General features: G+C 41.7%; 2 protein-coding genes across 2 annotated transcripts; both read right to left on the bottom strand.

Moving 5' to 3' along the window:
• Nucleotides 1-1,529: 1,529 nt before the first annotated feature.
• On the bottom strand, nucleotides 1,530-3,686 carry LOC116489572 (disintegrin and metalloproteinase domain-containing protein 20-like). The gene has a single exon (XM_032188001.1). The coding sequence runs from the start codon at nucleotides 3,684-3,686 to the stop codon at nucleotides 1,530-1,532; it is 2,157 nt and encodes a 718-aa protein (XP_032043892.1).
• A 5,356-nt stretch (nucleotides 3,687-9,042) lies between these two features.
• MED6 (mediator complex subunit 6) lies at nucleotides 9,043-19,165 on the bottom strand. Its single transcript, XM_032189338.1, has 8 exons — nucleotides 19,102-19,165; nucleotides 16,700-16,859; nucleotides 15,576-15,667; nucleotides 12,979-13,061; nucleotides 12,144-12,252; nucleotides 11,550-11,665; nucleotides 10,732-10,759; nucleotides 9,043-10,102 (listed from the first exon to the last, which is right to left on the bottom strand). The coding sequence occupies exons 1-8, from the start codon at nucleotides 19,121-19,123 to the stop codon at nucleotides 9,972-9,974; spliced, it is 741 nt and encodes a 246-aa protein (XP_032045229.1). The 5' UTR covers nucleotides 19,124-19,165; the 3' UTR covers nucleotides 9,043-9,971.
• Between the last annotated feature and the right edge of the window lie 697 nt (nucleotides 19,166-19,862).

The following is a 19,862-nucleotide window of genomic DNA, read 5'->3' as shown; positions in this document are numbered from 1 at the left end:
AGACAAAGAGCCACGACGAGCTCTGAATCACATCTTTGTATTTCACATCCAACCATAATGTAACCAGGCCTTTTTGGATGAGAAACACAATTGTTTAAAAAATGTGTAGGAAAATGCATATTCAAAAATCATGTGTCATACCTGGGAGTCTGAAAGTTTTCCATTGGCACCTGTTGAGTAACCAAATCTTTCTTCCCAGATGTTGCAAGTCTTGTGTTACTTATCCTGCCTTTAGAGAACGTTTGCTAAAAATACAGGTTTTGCTTTCCAAATACATATAATCATTCTGGTAGCAGACAAGTGCACTATAGTCCTTAGTCTAAAAATGCCAGACATTTAAAACAAAATTTTCACCATAAATCTGGACTACAGATTCCTCTTTATGCTGATCTGGTGGAAAAATCTAGATATTGCTATAATATATATAATAATAGCAATAATAAAATCACTGATTAGTATTTTCAGATCCTTTTTCCATGCTTTTTCATAAATTTGACAAATTTTAAATCTTGTTAAAAAACTGAAAATATGCTTCTGCATAGCATGCTGTAGAGCTATGACATTCAGTGACTGCTTACAAAGCAATCACATAGTAAAGCAAGAGAAAGCTCCTGAGCTAGTTAGATAAAATACCTATCAAATATTGTGGGAATTCTGGCTGTGGGGGCTAGCAGTATTTTCCAAGTATTTTAGAAATCCAGTTAACTTGTGCAGTCTCACAGACAGCTTTTTTTTTTTTTTTTTTTTCACAATAATAAAATACATAGCACTTCTCAGAAGAACCTGCAGGCAAGGTATTGTGAAGCGTCCAGAAAAAAACAGATGCATTCTCGTGAAATGTCAGGTTTGGTGTCACTGTATTTTTGACATACATGTATATCTGATGGTTCAGAAGTGTAACATTTACTGGCATGATCTGGATAATGCTTCTCTACCGTCTCACAAAATGAAGAACGCACTCCCTACTGTCTACCTTCCTCCTGAAAGGTTCCTCCCTGAAAAGCGTGTGAAGGTTTTATGCCAGGTACATACCTGCATCTCACCAGAATATCTGTTTCTAGCCTGCCTGCATGTCTCAGGTGCACCTTCAATGAAGAGACTGCAAGAGCATTTGTTTTTTCTCTTTGGCTATTACTGACTGACAGAAGCAAGATGTTCACAAACACCTCTCCCTGAATTGAAGAAAGCATTAGATGAAGGAGTAAAGTAGAGCAAACCATTTATTTACACCTGTTTGAAAAAGTTTACATTTGTAAACAGTTGATATGGAGCATAAAAGCTATACCTACTGTTTGCCTAACTACTTTGAGAGCTCAAAGAGCAAATCAAAAAAACAGCATACCTTACTGCCAGCATTTATTAACTTAAAATAAACAAAGATAACATTTACTCTGTATTTAATAAAATTATATTAGATTATAACTATTCAGAACGTGTTGAATTACTTTGATGAGTTATCAGCTGGCTCTGCTCAAGGGTAATTGGAGATTTTCCCAGGAGCATCCACAGCTACAGCTTTGGAAGAACTACTATCTTCTTCCACGGCACCAAGCTTTTTCCCTCCTAAGCCATTCCCCTACTTCCCGTTTAAAATATATGGTAAGGGCAACTCCAAGGACAAAGAGAAAAAGAAAGCTAAATACTGCTACTCCTATTTTTGCTCTCTGAAAAACCTGCTCGGGTGGAGCAGGTCCACTGTCAATGCTACCTCCAAATCCTTCCCACTCGCAATCTGGAGGAGCCCATCCATACCTGCAGTGACAGTTCTTACGATTGTTACACACTCCTCTGTTATGGCACTTTGTTACGTTGCAGTCATAGTTCAGCACGGACATATTGGTACATGTCCTTTTGATACAAAGCATGTCACTACCACATGGCGTGCCATCTTCCACAGCCCCTAGGTCAGCTGTAGCCATCCCTACGTGGTAGTCAAGGCCCCAACACTTTTTACCTTCCTCAGGGGTTTGGACTACTGTTATGTGGTTTTGCAAGAAAGGCAACCTGTGTATGTTTTCACACTGTATCCTACCACATAACATATTCTCAATGCTGCATTTTATAAACTGAATATTGTCACGAATACCACAATTTCCAAAACGGTCACCTTCAGTATTCACTATGAAACAATCTATAGGAGCAACCCTGGCTTGTTTGCCAAAGAGATGCTTGCATTGTTCATCGTGGGAAGTACATTTTCCTCGATAGCAATAGGAACCATCTTTGCAAGGGGTTCCATCTTGCATGTACAAGTCTGGCTGGCACCATGGGGAAGTCCCGTTGCAGTACTCTGGCAGGTCGCAGATGCTGGTACTTGCTCTGCACAGTGTTCCTGCTGGACTGACCTGACAGCCCTTGCAACATTTTCCAGAAGCACAAACTGAACCTGCAGTCAATGTACAGTTCGGGTGACAGCAAGGATCCTTTCTGCAGCTTGACCGTGAACCACAGTCACATTGCTCTCCGCTTTCTACTATCTTATTCCCACAGTATTCACGCTTCAAGGTGTAGTAGGTGCCAGGTGCCGGTGGCTGACGCAGGCAGGTACCACCACTCCCAAGCAAGTCAAAGTAGTATTTGTAACTGCAGTCACTGAACGCATCGGTGTCGACTTCAGTTTCATACATAATGCATCTCTTCCGCCTGCATTTGCAGTACGGTTCGTCATGGCGCATCCCAAGATTATGGCCCAGCTCATGGACAAACGTGATAATAAACGAGGACAACTTCCTGTTGGTGAAGGAATCAACTGCTGCTGCCCACTGGCTATCACATACGGACCCCAGAAATGCCAACCCCAGGCTTCTTCCAAAGCTCTGATATGCAAATAAGTGAGCGGTATCGTGGCGCATCCGTGGATACAGGTCTGATTTTCGCCATTTGTTAAAGTCTCCAAGTGCCTTGTTTACAGAGTTAGTAATGTTTATAAAATTACTTTTGGTCCAGATCTCCAGTCCCACAAGGAACAGTTGAACGGAAAGCTGTTCATACAGAGAGTCCCCGATATTGATGACTTCTATGACTTGCCTCAAGACTTCGGATTCATTCCTGCCCGACCTCACAAACCGCACGTTGTCCACGACCACCACTATCTTCACATACCTGATGTGCGTCCACCATTCCTTCAGCACGTACTCCTCATCCACCAAGGGGGCCTGGAGCCATGGCAGAAAACCCTTTTGGTACTGCAGCTCCTCCGGGGTCAGCCCACAGGTGGGGCCCATGGGGCTGTGAGCCGCCTCCATGCGGTAGAGGAAGTGCCGAAAGGCCGGATCGTTGGGGATGGGCTCGATCTCGTAGATGCCACCTTCCACCCACAGCACCCCACGGAGGCCCCTGCCACAGGTGCCGAGGGCCACCAGGGAGCCGGGGCTTCCCTGCACCTCTCCCTGGTAGAAGCAGTCGTCCTGCACGAAGGGGTGCTCCTCCCGGCGCGCCCCGTCCTCGCCGTAGGTGACCAAGGTGAAAGGCCGGGAGACCAAGCCCCTCCTGGGCCGTAGGCGCAGGATCCGCGGCCGCCCGTCCACCTCCAGCCAGTAGGAGACGGTCAGGGGGTTGGTGTCGGCGCGGGGGCTCAACTGCCGTGGCACCGTCACCCACATGCTGGTGATCTGCAGCATCCCGGGCTCGCCCCCCTGGGCAGCGGGGCACCCCACCAGGCCCAGCAGCAGCAGCAGTGTCCCCATGGCCACCGCCTGCTGCTGCCCCATGCCTGGCTTCGTGTGGGGCCCGAGCCTGGAACGGAGCCACCCCCACGTCCCCAACTGCCCCTCAGCGCCTGCCCTCCCCCTGCGAGGAACTGAGGCCGAGCGGCAGCATGGCGGCCTCCTTCGCCTCCCGCGTCGGGAAATGGCGCCCCAACATCTGGCGTACATCTCAAAGGGCTGTGAGTGTGCCTCAAGACAGCCAGCTGCTGCTCTGCCAGCATATACAGAGGCTTTTGTGGAGGAATAAATAGAATTAGTCCAACACAGGCATGTTCCCAGCTTTTTATCATCCTCATTTTCAAACGGATGGGTATTTCTCCTGTGCAGGTGTAAGAGCTCTGCATAAGGAGGAGCCCCAGCTGAGTTTCACACTCCTAGTCATTTATGTCTGCAGAGAGCAAATAAATCATTTGGTTAGACCACAAGGGGAAAAAATCTGTTGAAATAGCTCAAAGGTTGGCTTTGTTTGCTTTTTTATTAAAAGATCATTTGTGAGTGAAGATCAGGAACAGTCAATTTTGACTCAACAGAGTGTGAAAAGAGCTTAGGGCCTGAAATGGAAAAGCGAAGAAATGCTGGATAGCAGGACATAACACTACTTGGTGCCTTTTCATAGCCTGTCTTACTATAGCTAGTGACACACCTACCCACACACACGAAAAACAGAATAAAGGATGAATCTGATTCCGCTAGGGTTGATAGAATAGAAGCAAACTCCTAGCTCCAGTTATAAACCCATAAAGCCTACCAGTTGCTATGTATGTACAGCAGTGTGCCTCAATTACGAATGCCACCAGTGCAGTTGTGGTTTTCTTACATCATGGCCTTTTCAAATGTTTGTGCTTGTTGAGCACAGGGAAGAGGCTGCTTGCATGTGCATCTACCAACCTGGCTGCCATCTCAGTGTTAGGGAACCGCTCCACCAAGATACAGCCCTAAGACAGCGACCTGGACTGTGGTAAGGCAGGTTAAGCACAGCACAGCTACGCATGCTTTTTGGCATGTAGTGCTGGGATTCAACGTACCAACAGCTGTTATCTTTTAGGAACTCTTTACAACTTTATTTTCAGCACTGGACACATTTCCATGCATTCATTTCGAGTGTGGCCAGCATTGGTAGTGCACACCCAGTAATAAAACACTAGATTAAAGGAATGAAAATAGGAGGATGTCTGCTTCTATCAGAATCTTTCTTGATAGCGATAGATAACCATAATTGTACATTGTTTGAAATTGTTTATTACCACTTTACCTAAAAGCAAACAAACTCATGGCCTAAGTTAATCTTAGATTAATTTTCTTATTAGAGTTACCTCTAAAACTAAAGAAATTATTTTCTGTGAAGTCTTCTATGTGCAGTTAGCTGTTGAATAATTGTCAACCACTTTTCACGCCAGTTTTGCATTCCAGGGCTGTGAACTGTGTCACTTTATGCCTCTTGAAATAAACATAATTCAGACCACAGTAGCTGTAACGGAAAATCCTATTACATAATCCATGTGCAGTGCTATTTTTAAATTCATACTTCTGCTGTGTGACCATTAATTATAGGACAGCCCGTATTAAATCAGTCTCCCAACTTGCTAGATGCACGTCCTACCCCCAAAAGGTTCTTACTACATTTTTTCTGTTTTAATATACACATAACTGCACAGTTAGGACTTGAAAGTATCTGGGTTCAACCATTGAACTCATAAGCATGTTATTTTTGGGGGCAGGAACAAGTCAACAGTTTGACACTGTGTTGAGCATCTAAAGCAAGCCCTTTGGCATCAAGAGCACATAAAAAGCAATGACGTTTGCATTCAGATTAGCAGAACCTTGCACTTCTGTACTCTTATTAAGTGAACAGTATATGGGAGGGAGAGAAAGATTCCCATTTTATGTTAACGAACAGGTTGGAAGAAAAAAAGGTGACTGACCTTATAGTAGAGAGCATGGAAGAAAGATTGCATCAATCCACAGCTTCTTCAAGAGCAAAAACATTTGTTGAGAAGGTGTAACTGGCTTTCTTAGAATTCTGCAGTTTTCTTCATCTTGTAATCCTCTAAAGTTTCAGTGAAGGTGCAAGCTACTATGAAACAATCTCAGCAAGAGGTTTACTTTTCTCATACTTTTCTCACTTACCTGCTGTTGGGTCTTTAGGAACAGGGTACAGACACCCAGCAGTCTTGCGGACCGCACATTGAAATCCACTGCTCTGGTGGTAAGAAATAAAACTTTCTGATTGTTGGGGTGAATAATAATACACCATACCCTGTCCCTACCATTCACCCATCCATGAGCCACATTAGGCTGCAGAAGAATACTCATCAAGTGACCACTGGTTTGTTCTGTGCATGAATACAGGACCGAAACAACACTTGATCAAAAATTCACCACTTTCTCCAAGAACTGTCTAAAATGCCTGATTATCACAATTAAAAATATTGGGGGAAAAAATTAAGAAATACGTCACATCAGCTTTTGTTCAGAAGCCATCTGTCTGCTCAGTGAAGCCACAACCTATTTGCATAACATATCTTAATTTTCTTCACAGGGAACGCCTCATCTAAAAATAAAGCTAGTATCTACCCCTTTGTCTTTTTCCCATTGCCTATATCCCTCTAACCTTGCTCCAACTACAGCTTTCTTTGGCAAACAACATGTACAGACTGTCCAAATGACATATAACTTTTTTGACTATCAAAAGGTTACCAAAATACGAAATATGGAGGCAGGGTGGCAAAGAGGAATGAATGAGCAAAGTGCATCACCTGGTCACACTTCACTTGGTGAAGAGCAGAAAGGACAGTATTTATGTTGCATTTCAGATACCATTAGTTTTACATAATGAACTGAGATAGCAAAACTCCCTCTCTTCCTGTAATGTGGCCAGTTTTTTGCAAATGTGTGTGCATATGTATATACTCATTTGTATGCCTATCTGTTCATATGGACATGTATGCAGACATTAATATGTACCTCCAGGCTCTCAGGAGAATGTTCATATAAGATTTTTTGGTCATTTTTAGTTCCTGCAACTACCTGATTGAAACCTAAAAGCAGAGAAAAATTATAGATCCATTATACAACCAAATACCTCCTTTATGCAAAAGCAAGTGACACACAGTACAAATTTTGGAACTGCTTCCTTATTTCCTTTCATTTACAGAATCACAGAATTTTCTAGGTTGGAAGAGACCTCAAGATCATCGAGTCCAACCTCTGACCTTATAAGCTTTACAAATACTGAATGTCCTCTGAAGGACTTTGGACTTCAGTGCTCAGGTTCCTAACAAGAGACACTGTAAAAACACCGGAGAGAAAAAAAAGACTTAGGTTCTCACACACTGAGAAATATAACTGACTAGATAACAGTTTAACAGCTTTTTGACAGTATATTACTTGGAGTTTAGCAGTAATAACTGATATAACATCACTTCAGCAAGTTAATATCAAAGCTTATTTAACTGATAAAATTGAGAATATCTTGTCAGCAAATAACAGGATCAGAAAAGATTTCAATTCCTGACTCCCAAGCACAGTAAGCCTTCAGCACTGCAAGACAGCTAAGAAATCCACACATTCATTGATAATGCTCCCCATTGCTTTATAATACAATTTGTGCTTTTTACAGCTCTTGATTTTCATTTGCTTTTCAGGAAGAGATCATTCCCCTCAAAGAGAGTTATCATATTCTAATTCTCTTTTTCATGCATGGAAGCCATTTTCTACCCTCTCAATAGCTTAGATGTTGGCACTAACAGACTGGATCAGACCAGGAGTCCATCCTTTTTAATGCCCTGTCTGACACTGGCCAATACCTGGTCATCTGCAGAAAGCAAAAACACTGTTACAGGAGGCAACCATAAGGACAGACTGCCCCCTCAAGTTTCACCCTCATCTGTAAATAATCATAAGCTCTGAGCATGAAGTATGATTCATTTCAAATGTAATTACATTCAGCTTCATTAGCTTGTCCCTGTATACCTGTAATGCAAGACAGAACAAGGTCTCTCCACTTCCCTGCTTGCTTTGCAGCACTCATTTAATTTTATAAAGACTCAATATTTGTCTTTTCTTTCCTAAGACACTGAAGTCTTGGTCCTACCAGTGACTTCATAGATTTTTTTCTCCTACTCCTATTACTGCCCTTCTTCAAAACCCTGTACTTTGGCAGAATTCATTTTCTGGAATTTGAGCTGTACAACATAATTTATTTCAGGGGAAACCCAGTTACTAATAGAATTCTTTACTCGAACCATGTGTTCCAGCATCTATTTTTGACCATTCTGGCATGCCTTTAGCAATAGGCAAGATATCTTTCCTTTGCTGGTAATTTCAAATCTTTCTTTGATGTGCAAGTAGTTAATTTTCCTCGTAAAAAAAAAAAAAAGGTAGATCTTCATTACAGTGCAATCTAGTCATCTTCTTAACTTAAGGTTTTTCCAAATAGCTTACAGGTTCTTACTGATATGAATAACCACGTAGAACTTCAACTGCATTAACAGCCCTTTCCAAGAACTTTACCTGGATATGAAAAACTCAGTAGGGACTCTTGAATTTCCTCACCACTCGTGCCTCATTTCTGGAGATGTCCCCTTTCCACCACGTGGGTAGACAAGGCTTTGGCTTTGATACTTCTTGAGCTCCTTCCTTTCAGGTAATTTCTTTAATACAAGAAAGAAGCAACATCCTTTTCTTAGTGTATTCATGCTACCTGGTAATTATTCAAGCCTAAATAATTAGTTCCATCTTGTTTTGAGCATTCCAGAATAACTGTTCTCTCTCTATAGATAATGATTTAATAGTTCATACTACCTTATTATCTACTTCCATCAATGTTTCAAGAAATAGCTGTTCAAAATTCACCCATGTAATACATATTTAACCTAATACACACTTAAGTATGCTGATATATCAATTCTATTTCTAATATCTGCACCAACAGTGAACAGCTATCAGCTTATTTGTATTTCCTGTTACAGCTGTGGATTACAGGACAAAAATTACATGGGTCTTTCCATCATTCAACAGCTATCCAGTCAGAACTCTTTGATAGTTACTGAACAGAAATAAAGTCTCTCTCATAACCCCAAAATAAATCTGAGGCAACAATCTAAGCATATCTTAGTCTTCCTTCCTACGTACATTCTATAGGCTATGTACAGCCCTTTTTGTTGTTTACTGCAAGAAAGCAGATTTGGGAAAATAAAACAAGGTTTGCTCCACTATTTTGACAAAAAAAAAAAAAAAAAAAAGAAAAAAAGAAACCAACAGTCATTTCTTTGCAATCAATGGCTTCTTTTTTTTTTTTTTTTTCTTCTGCAAGCCAAAAAAATGATTTCTGTAAGCAGCATACCTAAGTAGCAAAGTGCATTACTGTTAGCAATCCTTCTCCTCCACGGCCCTACCTCCTCAGGTCTAAAAGGCAGATGACTAATCAAGGTGGCAAGATGCAGCAAGAAGGTGCTAGAAGCACAGATGAAGAGGTATGTAATTGATATTTGAGTGACAGTGTGGTAAAAAGGAGAAATGTAAACAGTCTCACTCTGAGTTTGCAACCGCAAGAAAATTTAGCCTGTTTTATACCATCATAAGTCTCCCTCAGAAGTCTAGGTTTTATTATAAAACACTAGCTAACCCTTCAAGTAAAATAAGCACCCAAGAATGTATCAGAGGCTTAGAGCAGTTTGGTATCTAATAACACAGACTTGAGTCTCCAGCTATCGAATTTCTGATCTTTATCCCAAGCACACTAAAGGCACAACAATTTATAGCAGGCAGCCTAAATCATTTAGTTGGAACTTGCCTTCCTCAAAATAGCATGATATATTCTGATATTCGAGAAAAAAAAATAGTAATGCCAGCACATATGGCATATTTGCTACTAACAAAGTATTTAAGAAAGGCATTGTAGCAGCCAACATTTTATTTGCTGAGGATTCAGATTTTTTTAATAAAAGTTTTTCTTTTTACATAGGAAACAAAGACAGAATGGAGGCAGGGGTTTGTAGCTTTCAGAAGGCTGCAAAATACATCCCTGTAAGACCCATTCCCAGGAGTCAACATTCAAAACAGGACAAATACTGAGAACACCTTCTTTGAGGCAACTCACATCCTCCATTAAAATTTTTGTGACAGGCTTCTATAGAAAAAGCTGTTACAGGGACTTCAATCCCTGAATTGTCAGTCTTAGTTGAAGAGCTTAAATATGAAGAAAGGGGAGCAGGAATCTGCAGTTTTCCAGCTACTAATCCAGACGTGTAACAACTTCTCCCTTCACTGGAGTCTCATCCGTTTTTCAGGTGGTCCTTTAGCGCTAGCGGTCTGCTGAGCGTTCTTTACAGTCTCTTTTTCCTCTTGCTTGACAGCTTCAGGGGCTGGTTCTGGTTCCTTCTTGATTTGATCCACTTAAGAAGTAACAGCAAAACAATGTTAAACTTCCAATTTCCATTCCTAAAATATTCTTCAGAGTACTTAAAAAATATTGTTGATTTCAAAGGGACAAAATTAATTACAAAGGCTTAAGAACAACCATGGACTAAACTCATACCTATAAAGATTTTAAGAAGTGGAATGGTTTGAAATCTGGTTCATGCTTTTCCTGTTTCATGGTTGCTTAAGATCACCTAAAAGCCTTCACATGCTTTCTTAAGCTTGTAGCACTTTGCTAAAATCACTAGGATGCCAGACTGACCAAACTATTCCTTCCCTCTTTTACCCTTTCCCTACCTGGTGCTTTCAAAGACCATTTCCTGCATTTGGACTGGTAGGCAATACAGTTTGTACAGATGAAAAGGGCAAGACATTTTCAAGAGAGGGAGCAGAATACTCGTTTCTTCAATTTCACTCTGGCTGTCAGAGAGAGCTCTGCTCTTACCTAGTACTTTGCACAGCGGGGCAATGCCAGAATCCCTAAGCACCTCAGTAGAAATGGTAAGGAGCTCAAAGAGCAACTGAAAGACACTGCTACATATAGCCTTTTTTTTTTTTTTTTTTTTTTTATAATAAATATTTTGTGGTAATATTAGAATTTTACCTGGGATAGGTTTTTCTCCAGGCTTTTGCTGTGGAGGAAGAAAAAAACAGAAAATCAGTGGAATCAAAGTCATAGTTCTTGACCCTTCCTAGTATTCACTTAAGAATACACACCAAGCAACGTCCTGTTACACGTGAGTTGAGGGTAGAAGGGAGGGCTGTTGAACACATCACTAAATACACTTTAAAAAATTAAGTTGATTTTGTTTAAATAGAAATACTCATTTTTTTAATGTTGTTTTTCCCCTGACAGCTGAAAAGAACTAAATCAAAATATGCTCAGATAGCCCATCCTTCCCAATATCTGAAGAGCAGTTTTTCAAGTTGCTGTAAAAATCATTTTCATTGCCGCTAACCAGAAGACTTGATAGAACAAAGGGCTATTAGAGATCACCAGAGGTAAATCACATCAGCCTCACAGAATGCTGAGAATTTCCATGCTGATTAATGGGCATCCAGAACAATGGAGTAACTAAAACACAATAGCTGTGGTGGTTTGATTCAGCTCACAAAGCAGGAAACTGGAAGCAGCAGCAAAATCTGATAGCTGACAAAAACAGACCTTCTATGAATAGATAAGGAATTTGTACAGTAACATTTACCCTCACAGTTTTGCCAAGGTCTTGGTAACTCCTGTAATTACAGAGGGGAATCCCACACGCAAATCAAAGGCTTCCTTGTCAAATTTATTACCTAGCTTGCATTACTGTCATAGAAAGCCACGAAGATTCCCGCTGTCAGTTTCAGCTGTTCAAGTACTCATGACTGCATTAAGTTCAGAGTAAGTTACAGTAACACTGCGGCTTTTAAGCATCATACCTGAACAAATTTGGGTGGAAACTTTTGTCTTAGGTCTAGAAGCAAAGCATCTACCCGTTGCCTTTGGAAAATAGAACTTGGTTCTTCTTTCTTCTTGGCTTTTGGTTTAGCTTTCTCTGCAAGCACAAAAATGTAAGAAGAAGCTACATTAAAAGTTCTGTTCTCTTAGCAATTCTCTGTTGTACAACAAGTTGGTATGACTCTCTCCTCTGAACTTCATCTCCATTTTTCTCTTTGACATATGCTGCTTGGTTTTTTTTGGTGGAAGACAAAATGATTTTTTACCTCAAAACAAAATGGTTTGGCTTCTGAAAGCCTACTTCAGTTCCCAGTGGGTTGAAGTTGAGTCCATTTTCTTGACAGATAGCTCACCATTATCATCTCCCACCCATGCCTCAATGTCTACACGCACCAGCACAGAATAACAAGAACCCTTCCACCTGGCAGGGAGCACCAACTTACCCTTCAGTCAGAACAGGCACTTAACCTCATCCCTACACCACCACCATGCACTGCCTCAAACTCTTCCTTCTCACCTTCCCTGTATTACCCTCCCCCTCTCCCAAGGCACACAGGAGCAACCAGGAATCCTACCTCGTTCCTCTTGATCTTTGAAATGCCACCAATAGCCTTTTGATGGGTGATAGCGACAGTAGGACATTGCTTCTTCAAAAGCAGACTGAATTCCATGCACTGCAGTGAGCTTTCAGAACGAGACAATATAAGGCAGTCTTCAGAATTTAGGAAGAAAGTACAGTACTATATTTTTTATGTATGGATTTTAAAATTAGTATTCTATATTCCTTTTTGTTCTGAGAAAGAAACTTGGGACAGCTAGTTTCAGACCAAGAACATAATCCTTGTAACAGGATCCTGTACAACTGAGGTTGGTGTCTTTTTTTTCTTAACTTACAGATAAAAACTTGCAAAAACAGCTGTTTACCAGGACAAAAGAAGAAATTAAAACAAACTTGAGTGTTTAATTTAAAGAGAAATCCGTACTAACGTAAAAACAGAAGTTTCATTTAAAGAGAAATTTCACATTACTTTAACATGAACATCTGAAGTTCAACATGTTTAATTACTGTTTCAAATGTATTTGTCACTTAATTTTTCTTTTGATTGTTTGAACCTCACATTCTGCCAATTGTCTACCTTCAGTTATTCTGATCCCTCAATCCTTAAGGAATGCATCCTGCCTTCTACACCACACTGCACTCTTCCGAGATCTTACATTTCCACAGTGAATGCACACCACATTACCCAGTGGCATTTGCTTTAACTTATTGCATACTATTTAGGGTAGAAGAAAGGGGGGAGAAAATAGTGTAGTATTGTAGTAGAGTGAAGGAAGGATTTAAAAAGCCTAGGGAATGATCAAAAATAAAAGCAGATACAAACTGATATATCAAATGTACAGAACACTTACAACTCTGGAATTAATGACAGACCCTAGATCAGGTGCCTGATAAATCACTCCAGCAATAATGTAGTAGTCTGCCAGTGGAATAACTGTGGGGAGAAAAAAACAGATATGCAGGATCAGTTTAAAGCTCTGGCTGAAGACCGTATATTTGTTGAATTTCAGTAGTAACAGTTGAAATTGCAATATCCATTTCACCACAAAGTTTCATCTTCTAAGTCTTTCCTCAAAGGCGCTTTATTTGAACCATTCCCAAAAGGGATAAGGGGAAAAACCCCAACGCCTGCTTTACAGAGAGAAAAGCATCAGATTTAAGTCCTCTCCTACTGCAAGCAAATAATTGATCTTGCAAGAGTTGGGATATTCAGGGCTAATACACTGGAATTGCACTGGAAGTAGCATCAGTCTCTGCTACTGACAGAAATCCACAACAACGAAAAATCTCATTCTTCTGGGGTCAGCTTTCTACAGCCTGTGCAATCTTATCAGCTAAATTTAAATGTCCCAAGCCCAATGGCAGCTAAGCATGTGCACAGCATGCCTTTCTAAGTTAGCAACATTCTACCAAAAAAAAAAAAAAGAAGAAACCCACAACCTTCCAAAGCAGCCATTTGCTATATCAGGTATGGGACAACCTCTATTAACGGATCAAAAATTCCTCATCAATAGAGCTGCAGTGCAGAGAAACATCTCAATTGTCTCCATAACGTTCTGCCAAGCATTCTTCAGTTGAGAAGCTATCATGATGCTGCCTGCTTCCCATTCCCAAGACTCTTGCCTGTGCACAGGTCTGTTCTGGCTCCTCCATCTGATTTAACTCATTCTTTCACAACCTTTTTACTGACAGGACCCAATTCCTCCAGTACTTGCATTTTACAAAACTTGGACACCTGCCCTAATTAACAGACCAAGACAACTGGGTGCATATTGCAGCCAGTGCCCACTTCTAAAAAGAAAGAGGAGTTCCTTCTCAGCGTTTCCTTAGAAGTGGTGAAAGACACAGACCAGCAGCTTTACCACCTCCCAGCTCTGTACCCAAGCCGCCTACTTTCCTGGACAGACAACTCTCCCTAATCATCGGGTCTATTTTTTTTTCCAGAAAACTTTAACCACTTCAAATGGGCTAAGTCTTGGCTCAAAGAATTTGAAGTATTTTTTTTTTAAACACAGAGAAATCCTAAGACAGACCTGCACTAGTCCTCCCTGATTACTCAACACTAGCTGTGAACTCATTACAATTTAGTTTCCCACGTCTCAAATACACTAATATTTGTACCACGATAAGACATATGGGTAACATTTGAGCCAGGGAACTATGTGATTCAAACAAGGTGTCTAGCACAAACTGTACAATCACAATGGGAAAAACATCACTGAAGTCCCAGTTAAGTTCCACCATATGCACATTAGTACTACAGCAGAGGTCTGAACACTCTTGTTGTGGAAGCCACAAATCTACTCTCAATTTAAGAAGCGTCTAAACAGGAACTTTAGGGGTGCGTGACATTTCCATATGCACCTTTCGAAAGCTAGATTCAAAACGTTTATTAAAGGAACAACTGGAAAATCCATTACAGGAGGAATCATGTATGTTCTTTTTCAGTACAGATACACGCAAATAAGAATCTTATCAGAATATCTGATACACGCAAATAAGAAGCATTGCTAGATAACTCAGAGTCCTATACAAGAGCAAAATGCAAATGCAGTGTCTAAGTCACTAAACAAAAACAACTTTAGAAAACAACTAGCATTAACCCTGCTCTTCTTTTCTGTAAGGTTTACTCAGAAGTAACCTGAAGTACTTTACATGTATACGGAGTAAACAGAGAAAACATTTCAATATCCATTGAATTGTGTTTGCTTTTTTAATTAATTGCACATGCACAGCTAACAAATTTAAGGTTAAAAAGGAATACTGAATCCAGCTGCCTGCAAAGGAGAGAAAAGCTAAAGGTATTTCATTCAAAACTTGGAAAGGTCTAATGATTTCAAAAATATAAAGATCTCCGAAGAACAAACAAAAGAAGTATCTGAAGCATCTCATGGTCCTTTTTTAGAAAGGTTGTCTTCCACTGACAAGATCCTACTCAGCAGTTCACCCAAACTACAGCCGAAGGCAGAAATAGTGCAGAATGAAAAAATGACAAACGCAGGAATGATCCCTCTCCCTGACCAATGGGGATCATGGTACTCCTCCTCAAAAATACATAAATAAATAAATACTAGCCACTTCAGATGATTAGCTCTAATTAAGCTAATGATATCATTAGCCTTATATTTAAACAAAACAAAAAATCTTGGCTAGCCAAACACGTAAGTAAGACGTGGTACATGAACACACACACCACAGGGTAGCCTGTTCTCAGTGCACTCTTCCCATTTCACCACGAGATGGCAATCCCTGCTCTGAACACACCAGAGGTCACCCTGCTAGACATAGTAACTCCACCCCACCTCTGATACACAGCCTCCTAACCTTATACTTAGGTTTAAGATAACAACAGAAAAGAGGTGCCAGAAGTGCTCAAACAAATTAGAAACAGATAAAAGGGATTAACTGACTGGCCTTCTCGAGAGGGGCAAGAAGCGAACAACCTTACCTTGTGTTGGAGATTGCCTTTGCTGCTTTCGGATAATGAAGAGAATGGGCTCTTGAGCATGAAGAAGAATGTACTCCACTCCAACCATCTGGCTGAAATAGAAACAACCAGAATAAAAATCTTTCTCAAAGCAAAATCTGTGGGATGTGAAGAGCTATCAAGGGCCTGGCAGCACAGGGATAAAGCTGTCATGCTTTGGAAGCTTATTGATAATGCTCAGTAAATAAAGGCACAGGATTTCCTGAGCTAGCTATTAAAACCTACCTGCATAGAAAAAGGGAATTGCAACACCTCACACATCCGAGCTGAACACATTAGCAGACAAGTAACGAGCAAGAAAGATGACACAATCTATTAACACAAAGATGTCATCTAAACACAGAAACAAAGGACCAGTGTTTGATGTGACCATCTGTGTCTGTCACTTGAAAGCCTCTCTGCAAGCACATCCAAACACAAGGGGCTTTACCAATGAACTTTTAGCTCAGCTTGCACACTCCTTATCACATTGTAGTCTTTAAATAGTTCGCAAATATCTCACTTGTGCTCAGTGTAGCAGATGGGAAACTGCAAAGAAAGTTAACTTGCACATGCTGCAATCCCATCACACAACCATCTGTGATCAGTTTATTTACAACACTCAATACTTTTATTATCCGTACTAAAAAGCCAGCTCCTCGGAGGAATTCTGTACTAATTATGGCAAGGAGCCAGTGGGACATGGAATCGCAAACGACTTACGAATGCAAAGTATCCCCTAACATAAACCCTATTGACCGTAGAAAAAACGCTTAAATATGTTACCATTGCCCAGTTTCTGTTGAGCTGGACAATGAAAGAAGACAGATATTCTAATTAGAAATTTCTAAAAGGTGATTTACTAGAATCTCAGGATATAGCTAGAATCATTCACGCTCAATACTCCTTGAAATGGCATGATGGCATGAGAGGAAGTAGAAGGCACCTAAGTACTCTAATTAAAAAAGAAGCTGGGCTCCCTGGCAAGCGGTGGGACTACAAAGCACAGAACAGGAGGTTTCCAGCATGCTTCTGTTCAACTATCAAAGCCTCTGGATGGAGGGACAAATGACACTAGTGGGAAGCAGTTCCAGATTGCAACTTACTTCAGATGGTCCAAGGTCATCCGCTGCATTTTGACAACTTCATTATTACACGTTCGGTCGTAGAACGGGTTACTTCGCTCCGAGAAGTAGTCCAACACACTCCCATTGTTTAGGATTGGAATCCAGGAACTGTCCACCCAGGAAATTCCCAAGAGGTTATCTGGGAAGAGAAACTTACATTGAATACCAAAACAGGCAGGAACGCTGCAAACATCTCCAAGAGTAGATTGCCATCAGTTAATGATTACAGCAGCCCCCCACAAACCAGTTTGAATTAAAAATGCATTTTAGAGTTCAAATCATAACCGGTATCCTTTAGCCTTCTGCAGTTCTGCTCTACATACACAACAGAAATACAATCTTGTTTAATTATTGCATTTTGCTTTTCTTCATTACTAGCTGCTGGTATACTTTTAACATCTCAAAAATGGAGCAGGGTGCGTGCACGCAGGCATGTGAACACGTGCACGCATGGGTCAGTGGGAGTTGGTTAACTTATATCGCATATCAGCTTAAACCTACGTAGTAGTATCATATAGATTTATTTTAGGAACCACAGCATTTGCTGAGTAGAGAGAATAACAAAGGCACTGATGAAACCTACATCTTTGGTAAGCTGAATTTACTGAACTCAGCTAGAATCTATTACTGGGGGGAAAAAGTGAGAAACATTACACTAAATCTGAGCCTGGTAACATTTAAAACAGCTTATTTCTGAGAAAAAATAGTTTCCAAGCCCTAAACCATGGTACTGAAAAGTAAAACATTACAGAGATCTATATAATGAAACAAAACAGTGGTGTTGTTAACATTTCTACAATGTTATGCTATTAAAATAAATCTCAGTGATATCACAGCATCTGATACCATTACGTTTCAAAAATGATTGTGTTTGATGCTGGGGAAATCTATAATAAACCAAAAAAAACAACACACCAGAAAATAAAGATACTAACTTTGGTCCCATGTTCCCCAGCATTCACAAACAACAGATTCTACAGTAATTTGCCAAATACTCTGTGGCAAATTACTTACTCAGTATCTTAGTGGGGCTTACAGAAATCTAACTACGCAGGTATTCACAACCATACAGAAAAGGTAAGCTTTATAAATGAAATACACTTTGTAACATGGAAATTGTTACATGCCAGGTAAATTTCTATACATGTGGGGACATCTGAATTTAAGTCCTTGAATTTTACAATCACACTGCAGTAAAATTATGTTCCTCAAGCACTTGAATTGTCAAAGTTAAAGACAGACCAAAGAAACCAGAGTCAGCAACTGGTTCTGTAGCCAACAAATCTGCTAACACTGAAGATCCACAAGGCATCCTGAAAGACACCCTGAAATTTAGCTATTTAAATTATGATAACAGCAAGCAATTCATGAGACATGAGAAAGCAGGCAACAAAGGCACGTGATGCTTAGAATTAAAAAACAACAAAATGTAAGTGATGAGAAGCCACTGCAGACTGAATAACAACTGGAAACTCCCTTCTCACAGGAACCACTCCTCCACTTGCATGCATTATCTGCCAATCCTGAAATCCTACTCAACACTCCACCATGAATATTTTACTTCTGCAAGAACTCTTTATGTCCAAGGATGGCCAGCTCAGTTCCATACACTGTTAGCAGCTCCCCTGAGGAGCAGCTAGCAAAGTAACACTGCCTGCCCCACAAGACAGGAAAAAACGCAGGATAATAATCACAAGTAAATCGCTTTGCCCTGTCAATCCCAGGCCTGCCAGCCTAACTACTTCATAGAACAGGGGGCATTCATGGTTTTTTTCACATACACCATTATCTCCCCTATTAAAAAAAATAAAAAGGAATCTCAGTACATAGCATGTACCTTTATTAAGCACTTAAGCTGTAGTAGCGTTAATTATCCTAAATGCAATTTAAAACCAGAAGACAAATTTTCCTTCCCAACAAAATCAAAGCCTGAAGCACTTGCATTCTTGCTGTAACACATCCTCTTACTACATTTCAAATATTCTTGCTTGCATGGACTGCTCTCAAAGGGGCTCTCAGCTGAGCTCCCGATGACAGGCACAGACCGATCAACAAACGACAAACCTGGATGTAAGGGTGTGCTCTCAGGCTCAGACCCCACGCCTGCTCAATGCCAAGCATCCCAACTGCTCTCAGACCCAGCAGGGCTGCTCTTGGTGTGGTCCCCCCCATCCCCACCTCCTCAGCAACTCACCCGCCCAGGACAAAACCCTTCGTTTACCTTTCACCCTCCCGCTCCCCGGAGCGCTCTCTTCGTGTCCCCATGCCGGAACCCCCACCCAACCCCCTCCCGTTCCAGAAGGGCTCCGCGGCTTCCCCCCGATCCCCCTCGATCCCCTCAGATCCCCCCTCGATCCCCCGCTCCCCCGTCCCGGCCGCACCTCGCACATCCACGGCCGCCATGGCGCCGCCTCAGCGAGGCCCGGAAGCGGCGGCGGCGGGAGGAGCGCCCCGCCAGGCCGGGCGGTGCTGGCGCGGATGGCGGCGGCGGCCCCGCTGCGTGAGGGGGCTGGAGGCCGCCACACGCTGTTGCCTCGCATTGCCGTCCTAAGGGCTGGCCGTGGGGGTTATGGGGTGAAGAGCTGAATTCAGCAGGTGGAAAAATAGAATCACGGAGTCGTTAAGGGTAGAAAAGGCCTCCAAGATCCTCTGGTCATCAAGAAGCCCCTACCACCATTGTCACCCACTAAACCATGTCCCCAAGCACCACGTCCAACCTTTCCTTGAACACTCCCAGGGACAGTGACTCCACCACCTCCCTGGGCAACCCGTCCCAATGCCTGACTGCTCTTTCTGAGCAAAAATGTCTCCTCATTTCCAACCCGAACCTTTCCTGGTGCAACTTGAGGCCATTCCCTCTAGTCCTATCACTGGTTATCTGTGAGAAGAGGCTGATCCCCAGCTTCCCACACCTTCCTTTCAGGGAGTTGCAGAGAGCAGTAAGGCCTCCCCTGAGCCTCCTCTTCTCCAGACCAAACACCCACAGTTCCCTCACAGCTCCTCATAAGACTTGTGCTCCAAGGTCCTTCACCAGCTTCCTAGCCCTTCTTAGCCCCACACTCCAGGGCCTCCATGACCTTTTTGTACCGAGGGGCCCCAAACTGACTTAGGACAAACCAGAACTGAGGCTGCTTATTTACTC

This window comes from Aythya fuligula, chromosome 5 (genome assembly GCF_009819795.1).
Source record: "Aythya fuligula isolate bAytFul2 chromosome 5, bAytFul2.pri, whole genome shotgun sequence".
Taxonomy (NCBI): domain Eukaryota; kingdom Metazoa; phylum Chordata; class Aves; order Anseriformes; family Anatidae; genus Aythya; species Aythya fuligula.
The sequence above is the reverse complement of the archived record's forward strand: the minus strand, read 5'-3'. Positions and strand labels throughout refer to the sequence as shown.